The sequence below is a fragment of the Lathamus discolor genome, chromosome 3 (genome assembly GCF_037157495.1).
Source record: "Lathamus discolor isolate bLatDis1 chromosome 3, bLatDis1.hap1, whole genome shotgun sequence".
In the NCBI taxonomy this organism is placed as follows: domain Eukaryota; kingdom Metazoa; phylum Chordata; class Aves; order Psittaciformes; family Psittacidae; genus Lathamus; species Lathamus discolor.
In genome coordinates, this window is record NC_088886.1 from 126,895,625 (window position 1) to 126,918,531 (window position 22,907).

Sequence of the window (22,907 nt, forward strand, 5' to 3'; positions counted from 1 at the left end):
CAGATAGGAAAGGGAAAAGCAAAGTAAAATACCTGTCCTCCTGATGTAGTACATCACTACCTCTGCGGGGCAAGATGTACAACCTTCCCTGACATGCCTGCCCATGGGAAAGAGGGCTTGGGAGGCAGATGAGCATGATTCTTCACAAGACAACTCCAGGAATAGCTTGTTCACCTCCATCACCACCTCAGCATTTGTCACAGAGGAGCAAACCCAACCTCTGCTGCGGGTAATGGGGAAAGCTGAAAGAAAACTGAATGCATCTGCGGCTAACGTGATGCTTTATGTGATCAGCAAGGGCAAAGCTACAGCCCAGCCACTAAAAAAGCCTGCCTGCTCCCAGCACAGATGTCCTTAGTATGAATTTTCCTCAGATTTCCTTAGAGGGACCAGAAGCCTGGCATATGAAGGTGTTCATCACACATTCAGGATGTTTTGTACTGCGATGAGGTACTCACAGATTTCACGAGTGCCTCCATGTGGCTGGATTGCTGCTGTGGTTAGGCGTGCATCACCTTCAGCAGCAAATACGGCACATTCTGCAAAATCAATAGTCAGGTCTCTCCTGGAAGCCTCTAATAGAGACGTACAGTGACAATCCTGGACATTAGAGAGGGGAAGTCACTCCAGGAGGCTCTCACAGGTCTCTGAATTGGAAAAATTACAGTCTGCAGCACAGGGGTTTCCAAGCACACTGGACTTCTGCCATAACAGCAAACATCGTGGCAGTCACAGATTGTGCCCTTGATGGGAACACATCCCCTTTAGGGTACAGGACAGGAGGCTTGCACTGCTCCTCTTATTGGCGCAGCAGCAGCTCCGGTCCCATCACATTCACTTCACACCTTGAACTGTGTTGGGCTGACCAAACAACGTGAATGTGTGCAATTTAATTGTAATACCTTGCACTCCAGCTTTCTCCTGCCATATGTAAATGCAAAGCAGCTGGGATGGAGGCAATGACCTGCACTCAGTGGATCTCAGCCCCTGGGAGGGTCACCTATGGAGAAGATCATTTCATCCCACTTAGATTTTAAAAAACAGCCCTGTTTGCAGATCCTCATTACTGCATGGCTCTGCCACCACCCCCTCCGTGCCAGCTGTAGCATAGGTGGTACCTGTATTTCTATATATTCATTCATGAGAAAATGCTGAGACAAGCAGAATACATGTGAAGAAGACATGTGAAGAGACAGCCTCAGTAAAAGGGAGTGCTCCCAAATACAGGCAAAACATGGGACAATGCCACTGCTAGGAAAAGAAAAGCTAATATTAGAGTGGGCCCCTGCCAGAGAGTTGGGTACCTGGCTCCGATAACAAGGAAGTCCCCTCACAGATCTATGCCCCTCAACATTAGAAACAACGATCTCACCAAACGCCTGCAACAGCTTGCAAATTCTGCCCATCGCTCCCAGCAGAGGGCTGCGCCTTACCCGGTGAGAAGTGATGCCTACTGCATTAGTTACACCGCAGGGCCAAAGAGAGCGGGCTGGCCATTAACTGTCCATGATGAGCTAATTAATCACAGGCACTTGCTGAACTCCTGCTCTCACACTGTTATTAATGGCTCTGTGAATTGGGCCATGCAGCAGATGGGCAGAAGAGGCTCCTCCACCTGCTGAAGCAGGAATCCAGCTCTGCAAAGAGCACTGGCTACCCAGCCAGCAAATAGGAGAAACTGCCAAGAGCTGCCCAAAACTCCCATCCGCTCCTCCTCAGGGTTGCAGAGTGACTCCCAGCTCCACACTAGGGCTCAAACTCCCTGCCACAGGGTCTTCCCAGGCAATGCGGGCTTCCACTGATGGTCAGCCGTCGGACTAACTTCTCCCTTCATGTGGGGATGCCATGGAGCAACTGCCACCAGCCAGTGCCAGGCTCCTGCAGCGTGTAACACCCTCCCCGCTCCCATGCACTCCAGTCTCACCTAGTGCAGCATGTGCTTCCTTCATCTGCAGAGGCTTCCTTCTCCAGCTGTGCTCCCAGAGCAAAGCCCAGCTATCCCTGCAGTGTGATGAGGGCTCTCAAGGCCAGGCCAAAGGGCCACTGAGCCTGCTCCAAACACACTGCCAGCACTCACATGGCCACGGCCTGCACATGGCCAATGTACCCAAGTGCTTCTTGTTTGGAGCAAGAGAACATCACTAGGAATGAATTATGCAGCTGAGCACAGGCAGCTGACAGTGAATTATACACACTGCTGTCCCTCAGTTGCCTCCTCCCCTCCTGTTTTCTTTATATTTCTGGGTGATGGGAATGAAGCTGCACAAGGGAGGGCAAACAGAAGGCGTGCACAGAACCTCTGCGGCTCAGGGTTTGCTCCTGCCCTGCAAGCTCCAAGCCCAGCAGAGCTGGCCTGGCTCAGCCTCACAGGAACCATTATTGTCAAGCTAAGGCAGAGCCCAAGTCAGCTACTGCAGTTTCAGGGGCACACCCTGCCTCTTACCCTCTCTTATCCATGAGAGTTGATTCAGGTCCATCCCAGTGCCACAGAGGTGAGAGGCTAAAAGATACCAAACCCTCTGGGTCACCTGGAACAAAGGAAGCATGCAAGCACAGTCTGGCCAGCACCTCATGCTGGCTCCAAGGCTCGCACGCCTGCATGCTAAAGTGGAGAACTCTGGCAATCTATTCATCAAAGCACTAACTGGCACCAATTTGCATCTGACCACATTCCAACCTTTGGCCAGCGCTTGACTATTTAAACACCATGTGCAGCTACACTGAGCCTGTTTGGAATGTGGCATCCAAGGGAGTGGACCCAAAATATCCAGCTATGAACTGTGAATCCTTCTAATCCTGTCCCTTGTGGGTCCCAACATCACTCTGGTTGAAGGGCAGAAAAGGGCATTTTCATCACCTTTTGATAGGTGAAGAAAATGTCTCATAAAGACCAGACTTCAAAGCCAGCCTGGAAACTAAGAGCTCACCCAGGCATGCCAACAGGCCAAAGGGAGCTGGGAGATGTTTGGCCAGATGGGGTAGGATGCCCACGCAGTGTCATACTCCCATCAACAAATTTGCCTTAGAGGATGAAGATCACAGCACTTTGGGGTTAACAGCTATTAAAAAGCAAAGGTCTCACATCCTTCCATACATTGCATTTGTTTGGTGTTAAGTCCTCACAACAGACTAGAACGGAGACAGCTGCTAGTTTATTCTGCTGTTGTATTTGTTTAGGGAAGGACCAGCATCACCCTCTCCACTCCATGTGCTTGTAAGAACTCCCAGTCTTAATGGTGCCTGGACAAACCAAGCCTCTTTGAAGCTACTCACCTCTTCGAGGAGAAACAAGTCCTGAATTGTTCCAGCTTAATATAAAGGCAGGAAAAAAATGGGAGGGAGAGAGAAAACAACTGACGCAGGACTTAAGATGACACAAATTATATTTCTGAACATCACCAAGAAACAAAATGGGACAAATCCATCTACTACTTGTTACTGGAACTGGGCGTCACAGCTCTGAATACAGTGGGAACTGTTCAGCTTCATTTAAACAAAACAAAATTAAAATAATTAAAAAAACACTCAAACCCCAAATGTTTTCAGGTCATTGTGGTTAAACTCAAGAGACTGATTTAACACAAGGAAAAGAGACTGCCAATACATTGCCAAAGTCGCTGCCATTTGATTCAGTTAAAGAGAAGCAATAAGCCCAGGACTGCATGTGGCAAGTTTTAAGTAGGCACCATCTACATGAAATGCAGACTAGGGTCAGGATTAGCAGAGTACACTGTAAAACCAGGTGAAGGAATTATGGACACAAGATACACCAAGGTACAAGTTCATACAGACCAGTCTTTGCAGCTGTAGCTTCTCCATTCAGTTTCATAAACAAACTTTCTGAAATAACTAATTCCCATGTGCCAGCTACAGACCCCAAGCTCCACAAGCACTGGGCACCACACAGGACACCTTTCAGTCAGGAGTTTGCTACTCAGAAACGTCTAAAACAGAGCATGCAAGCAGAGAGGTGTCTGCACCAGTGCTGGTGTGATTGTACTTGTGTGACAAGGAACAGCTTCCCTTTGGCAGCCTAGAGAAGAAAAGCTGTTGCTTGTTTTCCCTATATTAGCATTATCAAGCTGCACTGTGCAGGATTTACCAATGGACATGTTTGTGCATCTTCTAGCTTTGCACTTTAGGCTGCTTGGAAGTACCCTATGCCTCCTTCATCCCAAAAGAGCATAGGAAAGGCTGGGAAGGAGGAGGTTCTGGAGAGTGGGTCCAGATGCTGAAAGTCACTGAGGCTACTGAAATCAGAGGCTACTATGTTAGAAACACACAGTCTTTGTGGAAGATAAGTAGCTCTTCTTTGGAACGGCTAAGAGAGGCACCTCTGTATCCTCCAGCAAATGACATTCACTGTTTTGGGGTATGGACTGCACATCATCCAAACATCTACAATAGTAGCAGAAAGCATTCAATCTGGCACAGAGCAGGACAGAGGAAACTAAGCTTGGTATCATCTGCAGGAGAGACAGTTGTTATTTCATTGACCATGCACACCTTGACTGCTCACATTTTGTTCTCAGCATTAAAGGTGCTGGAGCTCCGTGGAACCAACAACTGAGGCAGTCAGGCCATCAACCCAAAATTACAAGGATAATGTATCAGCCCTCCATCCTCCCTCAGTATCTCCATAGCCTTGGCCCTTTTCCCTTCAAAGGGCTGCTGCAGAATTTAACTGATCTGTCATCCCAGTTCCAGGTAGAATATGGAGCCTTCACACCAGGTCATTAAAGAGAGACCCCTTTGACTTGGGGGTGTTTGCCTTGGCCGTGGTCTTTGGATAGCGGGACGGGACAGCTTTCTGCAACTCTGAACAAAGCTTCAAGGACTAGCTCTGAGCATCTGGAATGAAGCCAGCACAATCCCTTTTACTGCATCACCACAGCCAAAAAACACAAAGATGGTAAAAGCAGACAGCTGAGGAATGCTCATGGAAAGTAGCACAGAGCATGTAGGAGTCTCACCTGGAACACAACACATTCATCTTTACCCTGGGACCCTTCTCTAATGCTAATAAAGATATATTACTGACATTGCTAAGATAGAGAAAGGGGAAAAAAAGCAGTGCCTTTTTTCTTTCTTATCAGTTGGGTAAACAATAATCGCACTGCGCAATGAGATTCGGCTCAAATTGGAGTAGCATCATAAACCTATAGTCATAAATCTGTGACCAAACAGAGACTGATAAAGCAAGAATATCTTTCTAAACCAGGCTACAAAACCAGTCAATGGCACAGGGTAAGAGATGCTTTTATTGTTCACCCAGTAAAACAATAAAATGGAAGATTATTAGATGGGGAACCAGCAGCTTTGCTGGGCCAAATACCAGTAAACCCAGAAATGTGTCCAGTGTACCTGGCAGTAGAGACAAACTGGGCAACAGGCTTCTTTGGGTTCTCTTCAATGGGTAATGTATTTACCAAAAATGCCATTTAGAGTTAAATGAAATCAGTCATCAGATTAAATAAAAGGAGGCAAAAGCACTATTAACATGAAAACGTTTTCTTTCAGCATTTTCAGAAAAGAGGGTTTCACATTTTTGCTTCAAAGCAACTTGTTATAGCCTAAGTCATAATGGTTTTTTAGAAGTGAAAAAGCAACCCTACAAATGAATGCTTCGGTTTGGTTAAAAACTTTTTTTAATGATTTGGTTTTTCCCTTTTTTATTCCACTGAGGAAAAAAAAAAAAAGGTCCTAGGTCACCCTTACAACTTTTTTCCCCAGATTTTTCAGTTCAGCCTGCAAACTGAAAAATCACTGTGGGCACAGCCTACTTGGGAGTTTACTGTCCCTCTTTGTATTTGAATCAGTCCTAAACCAAAGAAAATGGGAAGTTCATTTCACCAGGTAATACCAACTACAATAAAGCTGTTTAAGCACACAAAAATGCTGACAATAGGAGGAGTTGTGGCTGTTTGCAATGGGCTGAACATGACCCAGGAGACAGACAAGAGTTCTCCTGGTTCCAAAAATCATTGCCATCTACAAGCTTCCGGCTATATCACCCTGCTCTCATATAAGGCAATTTATAAACCGTGGGTCCCATCCTGCATTTTCAGAGTCTGACTGAGACATGCTGACACCACTTATTTGCAAGCAATTCAAGATCCAGGGAACCCATCCTACCTGTTCTGCAAAGGGTTCTGGCAGTTGGGATTTTTGGGCTGGGGGGACACAAATGGAGAGACACGCAGCATCCTCCCCACTAGCAATAGTTGAGCATCACTCACGTGACCTGAAAACAACATCCCTTTTTTTGCAGAGTGTTACGATGTCTGCAGGGACAATACAGTACTGGATAGTTGCTTTGCAAGCTCAATAAAATGAAAAGGCCTTACAAGGATCCTTGTTGGGACAGTCATCTGGTTCAAACACAGAAGACAATAAAATCAGGGAAAAAAGCCCACAATAAATTAGGTATCAGCACAGCTTTCTAGATGGTCTACAACAACTACTTGCAAGACAAAAAAAAAAAAATAAAAAAAAGAAAATCACAGCTCTAGTACTTAGAATCTTGTCTTTGTTTTTTAAAAAACAATAATCCACAGGCTTTGCATAAAAATAAACATTTTAAACTGACAGCACTATGTTAATTGGATCAACCCGCTTTTTAATATATATATTTCTATGTATATTTAAATGTATATTTTTTTCTATGAATAGTTTTTAAAGGATTAATGGGAGTCAAATGCATAAAAATAGATATTCTGGGGGAAAAAAAAAAGAGTAATAATAAAGACAACCCCAGTGAAAAAGAAAAAAAAAACCAAACAAGGCAGTATTCTAACACAACAACTCAGCCTACTACTATAACTTGTGGAGTCCAGTCCTTCTGTACTGTGAGCAGCTACTCCTAAATACTATTGGGTTTTGTAACAGTGATGTAAAAACATACATTCCTGCATGTTTGGGGTTTTTTTTTAATTAAAAAAAAAAAGTTGGGGGATTGGGTATATAGGACAGATCTTGATGCCTGTTACATTGCTGTAAATGACTAACACACACAGATCATCTCCCCAAGCTGAAAGCAGGAGGAACTCCAGCAATTCTTCCATTTATAAGAATATATTTTCTAATCAAAATCTAATCTTTCCCTCTGAACTAAATTTATAAAAAAAAAAATAAAATTAAATCACAAACCCAAAACAAAGCCCTCCATTTCTACTCTACAATGTTTGTCTGTTGTCTTACAAACAGTCAAAACAGGTTGGAAAAGTGGGATTTTCAGTAGTGTGTGTCAGCATTCCGCGCATCAGTTCCTAACAGTTAGGAAGATTATTTCAGAGAGTGATTCTGTCCCTTTACAGCAGGAAGTATCCTCACTGTTAAAAATCCATTCAAGGCAAAAAGATCAGGGGGGAGTGGGGCACATAAGAAATGGTAATAGCCTGACCTGTTTGCCATCTGTGTCAGTATTCAAGTAAAGTTTAAAGTACCTTTGTGGACTTTAGAGTCTTGGAGGGTCAGACCAGCTTATTTTAACAAGTGTAATACACAGTCTGAAACAGCCTTGTCATCTGTTTGCTTAAACTAAAAGAACTCAAAAACAAATAGAAGCAAAGGAAAAGTACAGGAAAGGTCTCAGCATCAGGATTAGACTGCAGAGTGTCTTCTTGACACTGCCACTTTGATATTCTTGCCTCCCTTTTTAATGCATTAAAATATTACGAAGTCATGCAGCCACTTTAAATGAGTACTTCAAGAGTCCAGTTTTCATAGAGGTTAATTTGATCACCAGCACAGCACTGGAGAAAGCTGATCTAACAATATTTTGCTTACAGAATTCTTCAAAGGAAAATAAGAAATACAATTCCACAAATAACAATGCCAATTTAAAACACAGAAAGCATATTGTTTTTTCCTCAGTGTTTTTTCTCAGACATTCTTTCATGAAAAAAAAATTATTTAAGAACAAGTCTTCCCTTATCTCTTTCTTTAAAAGCAATTTTACTAACCAGATTTTAGAGCTTTCATCTACATGAATCTAAGCTTTTCTGAAACTGCCTGCAGGGTCTGGGGGGCAGAGAATCCCTTCTCCTACATTTCAGAGCCATCTAAATGGCATCTGCTTGTTTTGTCTTGTATCTTCTCTTGACCTTGCCCATTCCTCTTAGCATTTCACAGGCCAATACTACTGTGAGAATTCAGGTGTCTGCATTTGAAAGACCTTTGGACTGAGCACAGCTTCACACATTTCATCTTCTCCATGCCCTTTCCATGTAGTTTCTTCTGTCTTTACATATACAAAATCATAGTTTGTGTAATATTGTTTTTAAAGGAAGAAAATAAAATACACACACACACACATACATTGTATTGGTGAACACTATACACTGAATATTTTTTTAACAGCATAACAGAAAGTTTGGCCTACTGTAGGTTGAATACGTAGGAAAGGCTGAATTTTTACGGTTGCCATGCAAGCCACCTTCAAGACAAAACAGATGGATCAAACCAAGAGCAAACGCGGCTTCTACTCTCAAGCCATCAGACAAATACTGCCTTTCCAGGGATCAGACTGACATCTCACCAATTCAGTCAATGTAGTATTCAGAAAACCACTGAGTTGCTTCTGCATCAGTCCTCTGAATCCAAATGCTGTTAAAACCAAAGGGGGAAGAGGGTATTTGACTTGCCCTATTATTATTAATATGTATATATTTTGGTAACACTTTGAATTTCAATTTACTTCTGAAACCTTGACCTTTGAGAAGAACACACCCTTTAAGCTGACTTTTTCCCAGGCTTCTGTTCCTTTAGAATTCTCTCTTCATTTCACTGTTCTTTTTTTCAATTATCTACCAGAAAACTTGCTTTCTTCCAGCAGAAATGCATCTGGTGGGCTTCGGCTTTCACTGCACCCGCTCTGTGAAATTTTCTGGGAAAACCCCTCGGCACTGGTCAAGTTCTTTGCGCTGGATCCAGTCAGACTCCTTCACACCCATCAGCCATCCTTCGTCCTGGAGGGGAAGACAGAGATCAGATGCTGAGGGATAGATGTGAGCAGGGATTTTTCTTACAAAGTGCAGGCCAATGAGGTGTCAAGGCATTACGAAAGCCATGCTAATATTTGGCTTGGAGACAATTCAGGAAGAGAATGGGGGAAAAGCAAAAAATGTTTTCATTCCTTTTAAACAGGGAAAAAAGCTACATCCCACCAGAGTTGGTACCAAAGCTCCTATCTGACTGAGACTGCCTAGAAACAGTGAAATTGTAAACAATTAGCAATGCCATAATTTACACTCACGGAAGAAGGAGAGATTCTGTCAAAGAAAGACACTACAGCTACAGGATGCAAATCACCTATCTTACCTTTCACAATCTACACATGAGGAGTGTGGCATCCTCCATACTCATAAAAGAGATGGGCACCTCCACAGTGCAACCCACCCCATTCACCTTGAGCACAGGTCTTCGGAAAGGCTGAATCACTCCCTGGAGGTGCTCATTCCCTGCTCTAGTAAGGGCTCCTGGACGGTTAGCATTTCTGAGAGGCGGTACAGGCAAAATGAGTCTTGTTTGCTATGCTGAAATTCTGGTCTGTGAGAATGAGAAGCAAAACCCATCTTCCCAAAACCCAGCGGTCTGTTGGACCTGATGCAAGGCAAAACTCCCAAACTTCCAAAACAAACCAAACATCTGTAAATAGGGCTGAAGAATTTTCAGTGAGGCACATGAAGTCCTGCTTGGTAGAACCTGCTCAGGCGAGAACCAGCCTTCCCACCCTCTGCCTGCAGGGGGTCTAGCATTGAGATTTCTATTCCATTGAAAGCACGTGAGGGAGACAAGATACTCAAGGTGAGAAGGCTGCACTGCTTGCAGCTCATGTGTGCAACCACCCTATTCTCTGCATGCCTTGGAGCTGCCACCATGAAAGTTTCCCTTCAGCACGCAAATATACCAACTGGTGAGTGATTTGCAGTGGGGTAGCCTACGGGTTAAGACTGCAGCATGAGGTAAGAGAGCTGCATGGGGGACCACTGCCTTCAAACTCAGCCAGCTGCTGTGCATCCACTCCCCTAGGCAAAGTATGCACCACGTTTATTTAAAGGTATGTTATTACATTCAACTACATAACTTGCCAGGACAGAAAAGCTCAGACAACCAGACAGTCTAAGCAGTGGGGAAATGGGGCATGTATGCATGTGGCTAACACAGTTTTTTTGATACTTCCACTCTCCTGTAACAATTAAAGAGTTACCTGGGCATTCACTCATGGCCAAGCAACACCTCTCTTAAAACATGTTTTTAAAAACATACCTGCAAGTGCAGTAGCAATGCAGCCCTCACCAGCAGTGATCCATGGGGCACATATTTCCTTCCACTGCCATTTTACAGATTTTGCCCTCTTGTTCTGTTTTCTGCACATTTCATGTGGCAGCAGCTCAGACCAGCCATGGTATCTAAGTTCCCTGCTCCTTGCAGGCTGTATTGGATGTCTGCAGGCTCAGTTAGCCCTTGTGGCTACCTCAGATTTTCATGGCATTCAGGGGATGCCATGGGAATGGCCTGAGATGGGAGCGCATCTGCAGCAGCAAGCTGCAGGGGCTGCAGAATGACTGACATGCCGTAAATCAGGAAGACAAACAACTAAGCGGAACGCACTGGGCCCAAGTGTCTGGAAGGCAGCTTCCAGTTCACAGCACAGGGAGCACAAAAGCTCATCCATTTGCACAAAGCATCTGTGCCATACAGCATGCATCATTCCTACTGCATCCTGCTAGAAGGGTCTCTTCAGCTGTAGGAATTAGACACAAAGACACAGACTGATCCTTTCAATTTTGAAACATGTCACATGAAGTGCCAACTTAGAAGCAGTGCTGCCCTCAACTTATCTTCAGTCAAGAGAGATGAATCCAGGCCTGGCTGATGTACCTACAAACTGACACCTAAGCTGCAAGACTGGGACATGGCTCACAATCTATTATCCTAAGCTTCCCCCACTCACGTGCACAGTTCATGCACATGTTAACAGCTATCATTTTCTGGCTGGGTATGGTTAAGGTTAGGGAAATGAGCTGTAGGACAGGATACACTGTAGGAAGGTTAGAGGGCTTCCGTGCAGCTACAGCATCATGTTAGCAACACTCAGAGCTCACCCTCTGCAGCTTGGAGAGTCTCGAGTTCATGGCTGTTGCACCCACATCCAGCTAGAGTGCAAACATAGGGCATTGAAAACCTCTGCTCCACAAATGCCATCTCCTACCACAGAAACTAGGGGAGTTGCCATTCATTTCCAATCCAGAAAGCTCTCTGAGAAAGGAATGCTCACAAATGCTTGGGCTGGGCAGACCTACTCAGTGAAGAGTTTTGTCTCCAGAAGAAATCACTGTCTCTCCCCCATAAAACCCTTCCCCCAGAGCACTTAGCTCTGTGGGAACTGCTGGCACATTATAGCTCCCATTTCACAAGCAGCAGCAAGATCTGCCTTCATAATTCAAAGCCAGTAGCTGAACCACAAAGAGGATCTCCTGTGACCAGTACACTACATCACTTTCCCTCTACACCTTGTAGAATCTAGATGTTGTCGGGGCTTGGCCAAACCCAAAGAGCTGGTGACTACTGAATCAATTTGGAGCATTCACTTCCTTTTCTGAACAAAAAGCTAGAGACATGAGCGTGAATTTTACAAAATCACCACCTCCCTTAGCCAAAGTGGTAAAACTGCTGCAGACTTTATCAGCTGGAAGCCCTCAAACACAGCAAGTGAGAAGGATTTACTCAAAGCATCTAGAAACAGCTTAAAGAAAAACATCACCATTTAAATTCAGGCCAGAGATGGACCATGAGACTGTACTCTGGCGCTAAGCAACCTGCTCCAGCGCTTGATTCTGCTGCCACCTCCTGACCAAATACTCTGTTTCTGAAACAGCCGTTGTTATGCTGAAGTTATGAGGCACCATCCTCAGCAAGCTGCTTTCTCAGAGCCCCAGCATTTCTCAAAAGGGGAGAAAATATCATCATAAGCTGTGGGTCACTCCTGCCAATACCACAGTCTGCACTGCAGTAGTCACAGGGAATGCATCAAGTTTAGGAGCAGTGAGGAGGCAAAACATGAGCTCTGTTGGGCTCCCTGATCAAGAAAGCCATTCTATTGGCTCTAATGCCTGACAAGGACAGGAAGCCATGGCTATTTTACATGCTTTATGCAGGATAATGTCTCAACTTTCCAATAACAAGCAGAGTTCTCCCTTCCGTAGCAGGAAGCCAGTCTCAAGCTCAAGGACAACCGGCCCTCACGCCAGCTCCCAGCCACAAACTGATGGCTCTGCATCCAGCCAGACGACTGTTAGTGGAGTAAGAAGCAGCTTTGGAAATCCCCCTGGCTCCTCCCGGCCCAGGCTCACAGCCTGTCTTCCCCACTCACCTGTTCCTCAGGGTTCTCAAAAGGAATCACAAGCACCACATCCCCCGCCTTCAGCTGCAGCTCATCACTGTCAGTGGCTGTGTAATCATGCATGGCCTGGACCTATGAGGAGAGGAGAGAAAAGCCTGGGTGAGGGCCAGCCTTCTCTCACCCAGCTCTGTAATGGGTGACAGGCTTTCCACTTCATTGTATAATTCAGGTTGGAAGGCACGTTTGGAGGCTAACAACATGCTGCTCAAGGCAGGTCAAGCCTGGATCACAAATGCCACAGCTATGGGAATAACCACTTCCTTAACCTGATGGCTACATGCTCGTTCATACAGCCTGGCATGCAGCTCACCTTCGCCACAAGGGCACCCTGGTGTGTCTCATCAACATGCTATGCATCAGCACTTCCCCATCCTTCCTTAGGAGGGATGAATTCCCACGGTAATGGCCTAAAAACCTCACAGGGAAGAAAACCTGCATTCACTTGAATGGTGCCCTCTTTTGTTTTTAACAGCTGCGCTGCAAGAGTATTATTATAGCCTCTCATGTGTCAGAGCAAGCAGAGAGAGGAAAAATAGGGAACAGTATCAGTCTGGATCTTCACCACCAGAGATAGAAATAACTGTGGCAGAGAGAAGGAGGGAGTTTGTTACACAGTACAGCCAGATGTTTAGACACCAGTGCTCTTACTACAGTCCTTTGAAGCACCTGGAACTGCACAAAGCTGGGTTGCTGGAGAGGAAGGTTATCTCTCCTTCAGCTTCCTTCCTCCCTTTTAACGTGGCACGGTCCATGGCCATGTTGAGTGAAAGTACTTGATTCATTACAGGGAAAAAAAAAAAAAATCACTAGGAACTCTGTGCCGCACCACCACGTACTCACCTTGAATAGAAAACCTGGGGGCATGTCAGCTCTTTCAGATGAAGCTCCTTCCACAGTGCCATTGATGGTAGCAGGGAAAGTTTCCACAACGACAGCAGGCAGAGAGCTCTGGCAGGCAGCAACAGCCAAGGAAGGGGAAAAAAAGCCATTGAGAAAAGAGAATCCATCCAAACCTGCAGCACCAAGTCCACCCTGGCAGATCCACACCCCAAATCCACCCATGGCTTCAGGGGGGGTTCCCAGCACATCAGTCAGTGACAAAACACTCCAAAGGATGGCAGAGGCAGCAGTGAGAAAACAGGAGAGAGGAGCATGTTTTCCTTCGCCTAAGGCAGCAGAAGGGCAGAGCGGATGTAAAAGTTTTTTTCTGGGACTATAATCCCCAGCAATCCCCATTTGCTGCAGTCACAACACCATTCTTGTAAAGTCCTCATGAAATAGACAACTCAAACATGACAGCCAGTAGGAACCAAGTGGCCATGAGATGGGACCTACTAAAGTAGCCTAAAAAAGTGGAAGTGTCAGGAAAAAAAAAAAAAAGGAGCCCTGGATATTCAGGAAACATGGGCAGAGCCCAGAGGATGGAGTAGGTAAAGTCAGTGGCAAGCAAAGAGGATTCCACAAGACAGTGCATGCATAGGACAGCTTGGGCTGTGGGCTGGCTTCACAACATGGGTGAAGGGACAGTTCTTTTTATGCATCTTCCAGCATAGCATTTCACAGATAAAATGCAAAGGCGAAGTCTGGGTTCTGAACAACAGCATTGGAACTGCTGGGCTGGGAGGGATGTGTTTTTCCAAGCAGCCACACGTCTCTTCGCGGCTCAGCCTCATGAATCTGCTATATGACAAAGGGATGTGATGGAGAAAAGGAATTGCTGTCCCTTGAGATGCTTACCGATCCCGAATCAGCTTCGGTTTTAGATGGTTCAGCTCCAGCTGCTGTTTCTGATCCAGCTGCTTCAGCTCCGGCATGGGCTGCTTCTGCAGGCTGCAATACAAAAGTCATCCACGTGGAAAGTTACGCTCATTACAACTACGAGTGTGTACAGAAAAGTGTAGCTCAGGCTGTCCAAGTGCTCTATGCTGTTGACTGCTGCCATCTGCTGACAAATAGGTGAGAAACCTCAGGGTCTTGCTAGGCATCTGACTCCCTATTGCTCGGCCACCCAGTGAAATCGCAGTAAAGCCCGCATTCCCTCACTTCAGCCATGCAGCAGGCAGTACTCCAGAAGAAATCAAGGAAACACGAAAAATCCTGTGCCCATTTTTCTTCTCACCATCTAAATTGCAGACCTACCTTACACAGTAACAGTATCTATTATTATATATACACTGCCCATTTGTATGCGAATACAAGTCCACTTGCATGCCAAGGGACAAGGCTTTCTCAATAGCCCACTTCAAGGATCAACAATCAAGGAACATTTAAACCTTTGCATACTCTTAGAAACAAAAGAACACAGAAATTTCCACATATGGAAATTAGTCTGGACCCAGCATGGACATTAGCACTGAATCAAACTGAAATGAAAACTGTTTTTCCCAATTTTATTTTAGATAGACCCAAACAGTCATGAGTTTAGATTCTGTTGTGAATATGCTATTACTAAGAATTTGCTGTGAATATTCCACATGGCATGTGTATGCATTTGTGTTGGCGGAGAGAGGTGCATTTTTCTAATGCAAAAAAAGCTGCCACCACCAGGAAGAAATATCCAGTATCACCTACAAATCACAGACTGGCACAGACCATTCTAGGACGCCCAGGGACAGAAGATTCTGTATACAAAAATCCAACCAAACACCTCTGATACACTACCAGTGGTTCAAGTCTTTATTTTCCTTGACTGAAGTCAGGCTAACTCCGTTTTAACACAAAACTATTCATTTGCCCCTTCCAGGAACTGCAGCAACACAGAAAATAACTTGGATCTAGTAGCATCAGTGCTGCAGATCAGCCCCTTGGGAGACTGGCCAAGAAGCACCTGGGAAGACTCCCAACAAGAATCTCAGGGATCTAATATGCAGCCCATCATGGCCAGTCTATATCCATTTGCTCTCTACACCTGATAGCACACATGCCTCTTCGCAAAATCTAACCAGATACCCACTTCATACTTGCATAATAGATCACTATAGAGAGATTTACCATTTTTAATACGTGTGAATAAACCAGCTTTAGCATGCCTTCATGCTTCATACATTTGGTAAACACATGTTGATCTGGTTTCAGCTGGGATAAGAGTTAATTTTCGTCCTAGTATCTGGTATAGCACTGTGTTTTGGATTTAGGAAGAGAGTAATGTTGATGACACACTGGTGTTGCTAAGCAGTGTTTGTACAGAGTCAAGGCCTTTTCTGCCTCTCACACCACCCCACCAGTGAGCAGGCTGGGGGTGCACAAGAAACTGGGAGGCAACACAGCCGGGACAGCTGACCCCAAATGACCCAAGGGATATTCCATACCATTATATTCCATGTAACATATAAACTTTGGGGAAAGCTGGCTGGCAGTCCTACTCAGGAAAAGGCTGGACATCAGTCAGTTGGTGGTAAGCAATAGTTTTTCATTTGCATCACTTGTTTCTCTTGGGTTTCATTGCTCTTTACGTTATTTTACTTTTCATTACAATTTTAAAATTATTATTCTCGTTATTATTTTAATCATTAAACTGTTCTTATCTCAACCCAGGAATTTTCTTACTTTTACCCTTCTGGGTCTCTCCCCCATCCCACCAGGGCAGGGTAAAGGGGTGAGAGGACAGCTATGTGGTGCTTAGTGGCTGGGGTTAAACCACAACACACATACCCTTGAATACAACCACGTGAAAATCTAAGCATTGTCCAGATCTCTTAATGTTGCAATTCTCATAGTTCTGACCCTACAAAAGCCCAGTGAAAAGCAACAACCATGGTAACCCTTAACTCTGTATCTATCTGGCTACTAGCCATGCACTGGCTCAATGCTCTAAGTATTCTTCTAATAACAGCAGTAATACAGACAAAATAAATTATTGATTTAACATAAGCCATTCTTTTACCTTTAGCTGTTCCAGTGGTGCCATTTAACACATGCTTCCTTCTCCTATCACACCCTTCCTTATGTCTCCCCATTGCCATGTCCACAGGCCTATATTGCCAGAGAATATTATGAACAGCAGAGCTATTCCCATCCTGCAGGGGATTCCCACAGCAGCTTTGGTACTGCTAAGGCAAATGTATGCATATGAAATGCTATAAAGGCTTCTCCTGTTTAATTGCATTCATTCCTAAACTGCTTTTTATTTGGACTCCAGGAGAACTGGAACTGGGACAGATGCCAGCCCAACTCTATCTGGCCCAACATGGCTTTTATGTGGACAAGTAAAAACGAGATCAATGTGAGCTTCCTTTTTAAAATCAGCTAATTTGCAAGAATGATATTCAACAACCAGAGGAACTGAACCTAAATTAAAACCCTGGATTGCAATAAAGGGTGTTTTCATGTCAGCTACTTATTTTTCTATTTTGTGTACCTGTGGGCATCTCAAGGCCTACAAAAGCATTCAGAGTCTTGGAAAGATGCTACAGGGACAAGAGGAAGAATAGCTCACTGATGTTGCCAGGTTTGAAAGCTTTGCTTATTCCAACAGCAGCATCGTACACATCAAATGCAACTTTTCCTTAGCAGAACTAAGCAAGTTCTGCTGCATCCAAGATTCTATGCAGTTATTAACCTCACAGCATATGGGACTATGTAACCATGCAACAAGCCTCCTCTCATCAACAGCTAAGAACAGCATTACAGCAAAACCACTTCAGTAGACTTGAAGAGCAAGAGGATTCACCGGCTATAAGGAGCTCTGCTCTTTAGCCAGGTATAGTATGACAAGGTGATAACTGGCACAATGGGAATATGTTGTCGGGTAACATTCCCTAGTTGATTAAATTGTTCTTTGAGTGAAATCAGTTTCCAGGGTGGAAAAAAAATAATAAGCCAGAACACTTTTGATGCCCAAACTGTAAGCACAGCTTAACCAGCTGCAGTCATACCTCACCCCTGCCCATCCACTTGAAAGGCATAAGATGCTTCCTTTCAAAAACATAGACTTCTTTTCATTCTTACTAAGACAGACTGACGATGCACATACAGGGGAATGACAGATGTTAAACACTGATGGCTGATAAAACAGACAAAGGAAACCTCTTTCTTGACATGACCCAAACTCATATGAAGGAGAGCACACTGGCCACAGAGAATCTTCAGGTCAGGCTCTCAGCTAGGGTTAACTCATCTTTTCCCAGGTACAGACTCTAGGTGATGATCTGGCCCTTAAGAATGAAAAGGTTGGCAGGACTTGCTGATTGGCAAGATTCCCCAGCATAAGCCAAGGACAATTGCCTACATCTACACCATGGTGTTGCCAGCTCAAGTAGCAGGTCTGAATACCCAAGAGTTGTCTGTCCACACAGCTGGCTGTTTGGCCAGAAGGGCTCAGAAGTTGTGCTTGAAATATCTCCCAATGGGCTAATCTACAGCAATCTGAGACCTTCCCAGGCCTGATATATCTAGAGGGTATAAATGAGAGTTTGGCTGTGGTACAGATGCAAAGCATATGTAGGGTCTCTCTTGTCAGCAAGCTCCAAAGCTGAGGTTGAGGCAGATGCCAGGTAAGTCTTGGGCCTGTACTTAACTTTCAGTGTAGACACAGGCTGAGCTGATTCACATCAGCCTTTACGGCAATGACGGTCAATAAGTAGCGAACACCACAGATAATTCAAAATGTGTATGTATACCCAATGGTACAGGCAGTAAGGATGAGGGGCAGCTGAGGCATTTATGCATTGCACGAGACCAACAGGTAACACTGGGGAGTGGAGGGTGAAGATGATTCCACAGTGGGATTAAGTTTGAGAACATCATAGCATCATGCTAAAGGAAAGATGAGTGAGTTAGCAGGGAAAAGCAATGGATTTGTGTGCTGGTGGAAACTTAAGTTTCAGAGTGTCAGACCTGACTTGCGAATATGTGGCTGCCCTTGAGGCTTCATGGAAAGTGCAAAAGTGGTTTCAGCAGCACATAGAGCAACTTCAGTTTGGGGTGTGCAGAAAGGAAAAGCAGCAAGGGAAAGGAGACAGGTATGATGTCTGGCACACAGCACATGCACAGTAAATGATGAGATGAAAGCCATATGAAGTTCTTACCTCCCATAAATCCCAAGGTAAAGACTAAGCATGTCAAAGAGCAACAAAAATAAAACATGTTTATATGTGATTATTTCAGTGAATACAAACATTACAGATGCTGATCAGACTGAAGCAGACATACACATTCAACAGCACTCATCCCTGCATGTTTTAGAAATATTATTTTAGTACCTGAATTTATACACCCTTCTGCACTGCGTATTCAAATGTAAGTACCAACGCATTTGAGTAAGGGTGGTTTTCTCCCTCTGGTATCAAGTGAGACAAGTCAAGCCACATTCAGTTATCAGTGGCAGACCACATAGCTAGAAGAGAAACAAACCCAAGCATCTCGTGAGTTTGTGGTCTATCAGGGTTAAATATGCTCCCGTATATCCACACCCAATAGCATCAGTGTGATTTCAGAACAATTTCAACTAGTGTCTTTGGACAGTAGTGAAATATCTTAACCCCTTTTGCCACAGTGCCCACCCTATAGAAAACTGATGTGCTTTCAAGACAAGGTGGCTTTTGCTAGGTTTTCTGCTGTAGTTAGCACTAGAAAGTATTGATTTAAGACTTTCTTTTAATGACTTCTGAAGCTAAAAATACATACATTAAAACTCCAAATATGTTATTGCAGAGCAGTTTTGAAAAACCTACTCAGTGTCTAATATTTGTTTCTTCCTGGAAGAGTAAGAAATAATTCTATTATAAGTTAAATTTATACTGACTTCCTGCATCAGTTTACCCAGTTATCAAAAAAAAAAAACAAACAAAAACAAAAATAAAACAAAAACCAAACAACCCAATAAATATTTTAAAAGAAAAAGGAAGCTTATCCTGGCATGCAGCTGGTTCTGTCAGACAAGGAGGCACAAAAATCTGCCCACTTAAAGTTCCAGAAAGTGGTAGTTTGCCATACTGGTATATATCAAACTAAGATACTAACTTGCAGATGCACTATTTTAATTTAGAAGAATCAAATGCTTAATGTTTGATCTCTCTAATAAGAGAGGTCTTATTGCTACAAAAATCTGTGTCATACAGGCCTATCTGACATGATGATACTGCAGAAATACTGTAAACATCCCAATTATGTTTATTACAAATTTTAATGGCAACCACAGGCAAAAAATTACCATTGAATACATATGAAATGGAAAGTCTCAGTGAGGACAACAGCCAAATTCAGGATGCACTTCAAAGCCTCCAGCTGTTTAGACATAAAATGTAGCACAGTCCACCTGCCTCTGAGAGTGGATAGGACGAGGTAGAGGCAAGACCAGAATTAGGCATCTTCCTTTTTGATACTGCACTGCACAGCACTATGGTCAGGGAAGAAGCTGATATGTTATATCCAGAAAAAGAAAGGCTTCACATCATTTGAATATCCATCTACAGCTTTATTCACCTTAAGTAACTGCAGATTATCAGAGTGTCCATTTATTAAAAATCCCTTTGAGAGCAATTCATAGCAGGAGCACAGAACAGAGGCTGAATTCCCATCCACAGAGTAACAGTTTAAATCCATACAGCATACAGAGGATGCTAATTCAGGGAGGGACATACATTGGTTTCAAAATGTTGTCAATCAATAGATCATCAGAGCAAAGGACAAGCATCCCACAAACACCTAGTGCTAGACTTTGGCCAGGATAATAGCCACTTGATTCTCTCTGGACTTACACATCCAGCACAGAAGACCAAGGTACCCATGTGCAAGGCACAGGTCTGGGCACGCAGCCCAGCCACCCACAGCTCAGGTCCACATTATTGTTCACAGAAGTGCAGGTCATGCCACACTTGGCAACAAGTCAGTTATGAAGAGATAATGAATGGTGATATGAACCAACCTGGGAGGCAGGTGTGGGGGTCTTCCCCACAGTGGCATCTGGTTTAATGGGATCAAAATCCAGATCCAACAGGCTGGCTCCCTCCTGGAAGGGCCCAGGGGCATCAAACTTGGCAGCAGTGAGGAAGAAAAGCAGTATGAGCATTAGACATGCACACACACAGAATAGAGGGAGGGTATGTGATATCCAGGAGCTAAGGCTGCAAGCGCAGAAGACATGGTGGCACTGCAAACACCTGATGTGACTCCTGTCTGCTTGGTGCCTATAATCACAGGCAGTTCACATGGGTGCTACTGGAAACCAAGCTTGAGTCTTTTCCACATGACTCATTCACCTTCTACTTGGCCAAATGAGCTGACATGGTATAAGCACCCGACCTGCTGTCATCAAAAGGATCATTGCCACTGATGACTCAGAATGACTTCTCTTCTATTTTATATCTATTCCCTATAGCTCATTCAGCTGCCTTTGTACTGAAGGCCCAGGACAGACTCCCTCAGCCACATACAGAACAGCTGCCATCCATACAACTTATCTCAGGAACATGGATCCAGGCAGAAAACCACTCAAACTGCTGGAAAGCCAGTCTGAGGCCCCAGAGCTAACTCTCGAAGCTCCTAACTCCCTCCTGCCTTCCAAAACAGAGATACAGAATATGGCAACTCATTCAAGCTAAGGTATTTGAACCACTCCCCAATCCAAAAATGTTTTCAATGGTTCCCATTTCTGGACATCCCAGAAACATGCACACAAGTTTTCTAGCAAAGCATAATTTGAGAAGCTTTGCTCATCTCTTCAAAGTCAGCAGAAAAACTGTGACTAACACTCTAGCTAAAGACAGCACATTCACTGATTACCATTAATAAAGCAGTCACTAGAAAAGACAAGTCACTAGTATTCAAAAATAAACTATCACTTTTGGGAGTTAGATTTAACCTAACCACTACAAGACACTCTTTTCTACCCAGTGTCAAAGGAAGCTACTCTGTCCAGGAAGTCCAGGAAGATTTGCCCCTGTTTCCACTGACCTCCCAGCTCACTGGCCGTACTGCTTCAGCTACCTTTCCAACATCACACAGAGTGTGGCAGGTTGCTCTCCAGTTATATCACAGTCCTACAATGGAAATTAACTACTAGAAAGTAGCAAGAGACACCATTTAAGAGAAATTCCTCTGAATACAAACCATGCCACCATAATTTTCACCTCCTCTGGTTTCTTACTCCAATTCTCTTCTGTATTTTCCCCTCCCTTACGAACACCTCTTTTTGAGGTCCATAGGAATGAGGACAGGGAACCAATCTCTCCCATCTTACAATAATAAACCCTGACCATATGCAAAACCAACTGGCATTCTAGTCCACTCCTCCAGCACATCCAGGCCACCCATCAGAGAGGCTCCAACACCAATCTTCAGTTTTGTTTAGTAGTGAGATGTCAAGGGCTCCAATTATGGAACATTTCTACCTGCCAATCAAGACTTACATACAAGGGCTAGCACACTTTACCCAGACCTCCAGAACTCACTGGAGCTAAAACATCCAATAGGCATGGCCCTGGGCCACATACTTAACACTAGTGCCTGTTGGGTGCTTCAGTGAATATTGTTCTGGCAACCAGAGTCTTCCCTCAGACCCCCATCTGACTGAAAGTCGTAGCAGTTAGCATCCGCGGTCAGAGCACTGACCAGGTGCAGAACAGTATGTCTGAGAAAAGGCTGGCATTCACATGGAAATACATGATACAAAACATGGGGCAGACAGAGCTGTCTGTTATGATACAGGATATAAGGAAACACAGAAAAGATAGAGTTGCTCAACTGCCTGTGGTCCCCAACTTCCAACACTGCTGTCAAATCATCTTTCTGCTCTGCAAGCTTTATTTATCGCAATGCAAAATCTGACAGAGTTCCTTCCCTCCCCCTCTACCTCTGCTCCTCAGCAGCTGGGTGGAAGGTGACAAGCCAGAGGCAACGGAGCAGCATGATGCAAGGAAGAGTTACAGAATGAGTCACAGATGAGCATCTATAGAAACATTACTTGGGTTTTAACAAGCATTTAGGAAAAAAAAATATATATATATATACACATGTGCTTATATATATTAAAAAAAAAAAAGAAAGAAAGAAAGAAAAATAGTAGATGCAGGTATTTCATGATACAGCCAGAAATCTGGTCAGGCTCCTATATATGTAAGGACTTCCATTTTCCTAGATCCAACATAGAATTCCCTAACTGGGCATCGTCTCTTGCAGTGATGAAAACCAGAAGGAAAATAAAGAGGAAAATATATAATTTGAAAATGGTTTTCCTTTTTGTGGGCTTCAAAAGGTGCCACAAGAGAAGAATATTCTGATGGGAACCACTGGGTGGGGAAGAGTGACAGACTGTATCAGCAGTCCTAAATTCACAGTGGGCACAGTCCTGCTCATCTAAACTGGAGGTACCTATCCTCTGCAATGAATTTCATGCAATTCATGTTGGCCTTCCCTATGCAGGTGAAGGCTTTAAACCACAAAACCCATGTATGAAGGCATAGAGAGCACAAAACTGCCTTCTCTCAGAACTAGCAGATGCCAGGGTCAGCACTTGGGGATTTAAAAGAGCAGAAAACACATGCTTCATCCACACACAGGATCA

The 22,907-nt window shown here is 44.2% G+C and overlaps 1 protein-coding gene across 7 annotated transcripts in view; it reads right to left on the reverse strand.

Annotated features, from left to right (window-relative positions):
* Nucleotides 1–3,365: 3,365 nt before the first annotated feature.
* BIN1 (bridging integrator 1) overlaps nucleotides 3,366–22,907 on the reverse strand; it is a 104,161-nt gene continuing 84,619 nt past the window's right edge. For 4 of the 7 annotated variants that reach the window (XM_065671528.1, XM_065671526.1, XM_065671527.1 and 1 more), the window contains 4 exons: nucleotides 14,144–14,236; nucleotides 13,247–13,354; nucleotides 12,377–12,478; nucleotides 3,366–8,969 (listed from right to left, as the gene is read on the reverse strand). In XM_065671528.1, coding sequence (XP_065527600.1) covers nucleotides 8,862–8,969; nucleotides 12,377–12,478; nucleotides 13,247–13,354; nucleotides 14,144–14,236 — 411 coding nt within the window. In that variant the 3' untranslated portion in view covers nucleotides 3,366–8,861. Of the gene's footprint in view, nucleotides 8,970–12,376; nucleotides 12,479–13,246; nucleotides 13,355–14,143; nucleotides 14,237–18,432; nucleotides 18,457–20,270; nucleotides 20,379–22,907 lie in introns of all 7 variants that reach the window. The other 3 variants (XM_065671524.1, XM_065671522.1, XM_065671523.1) reach the window with 2 other exon arrangements.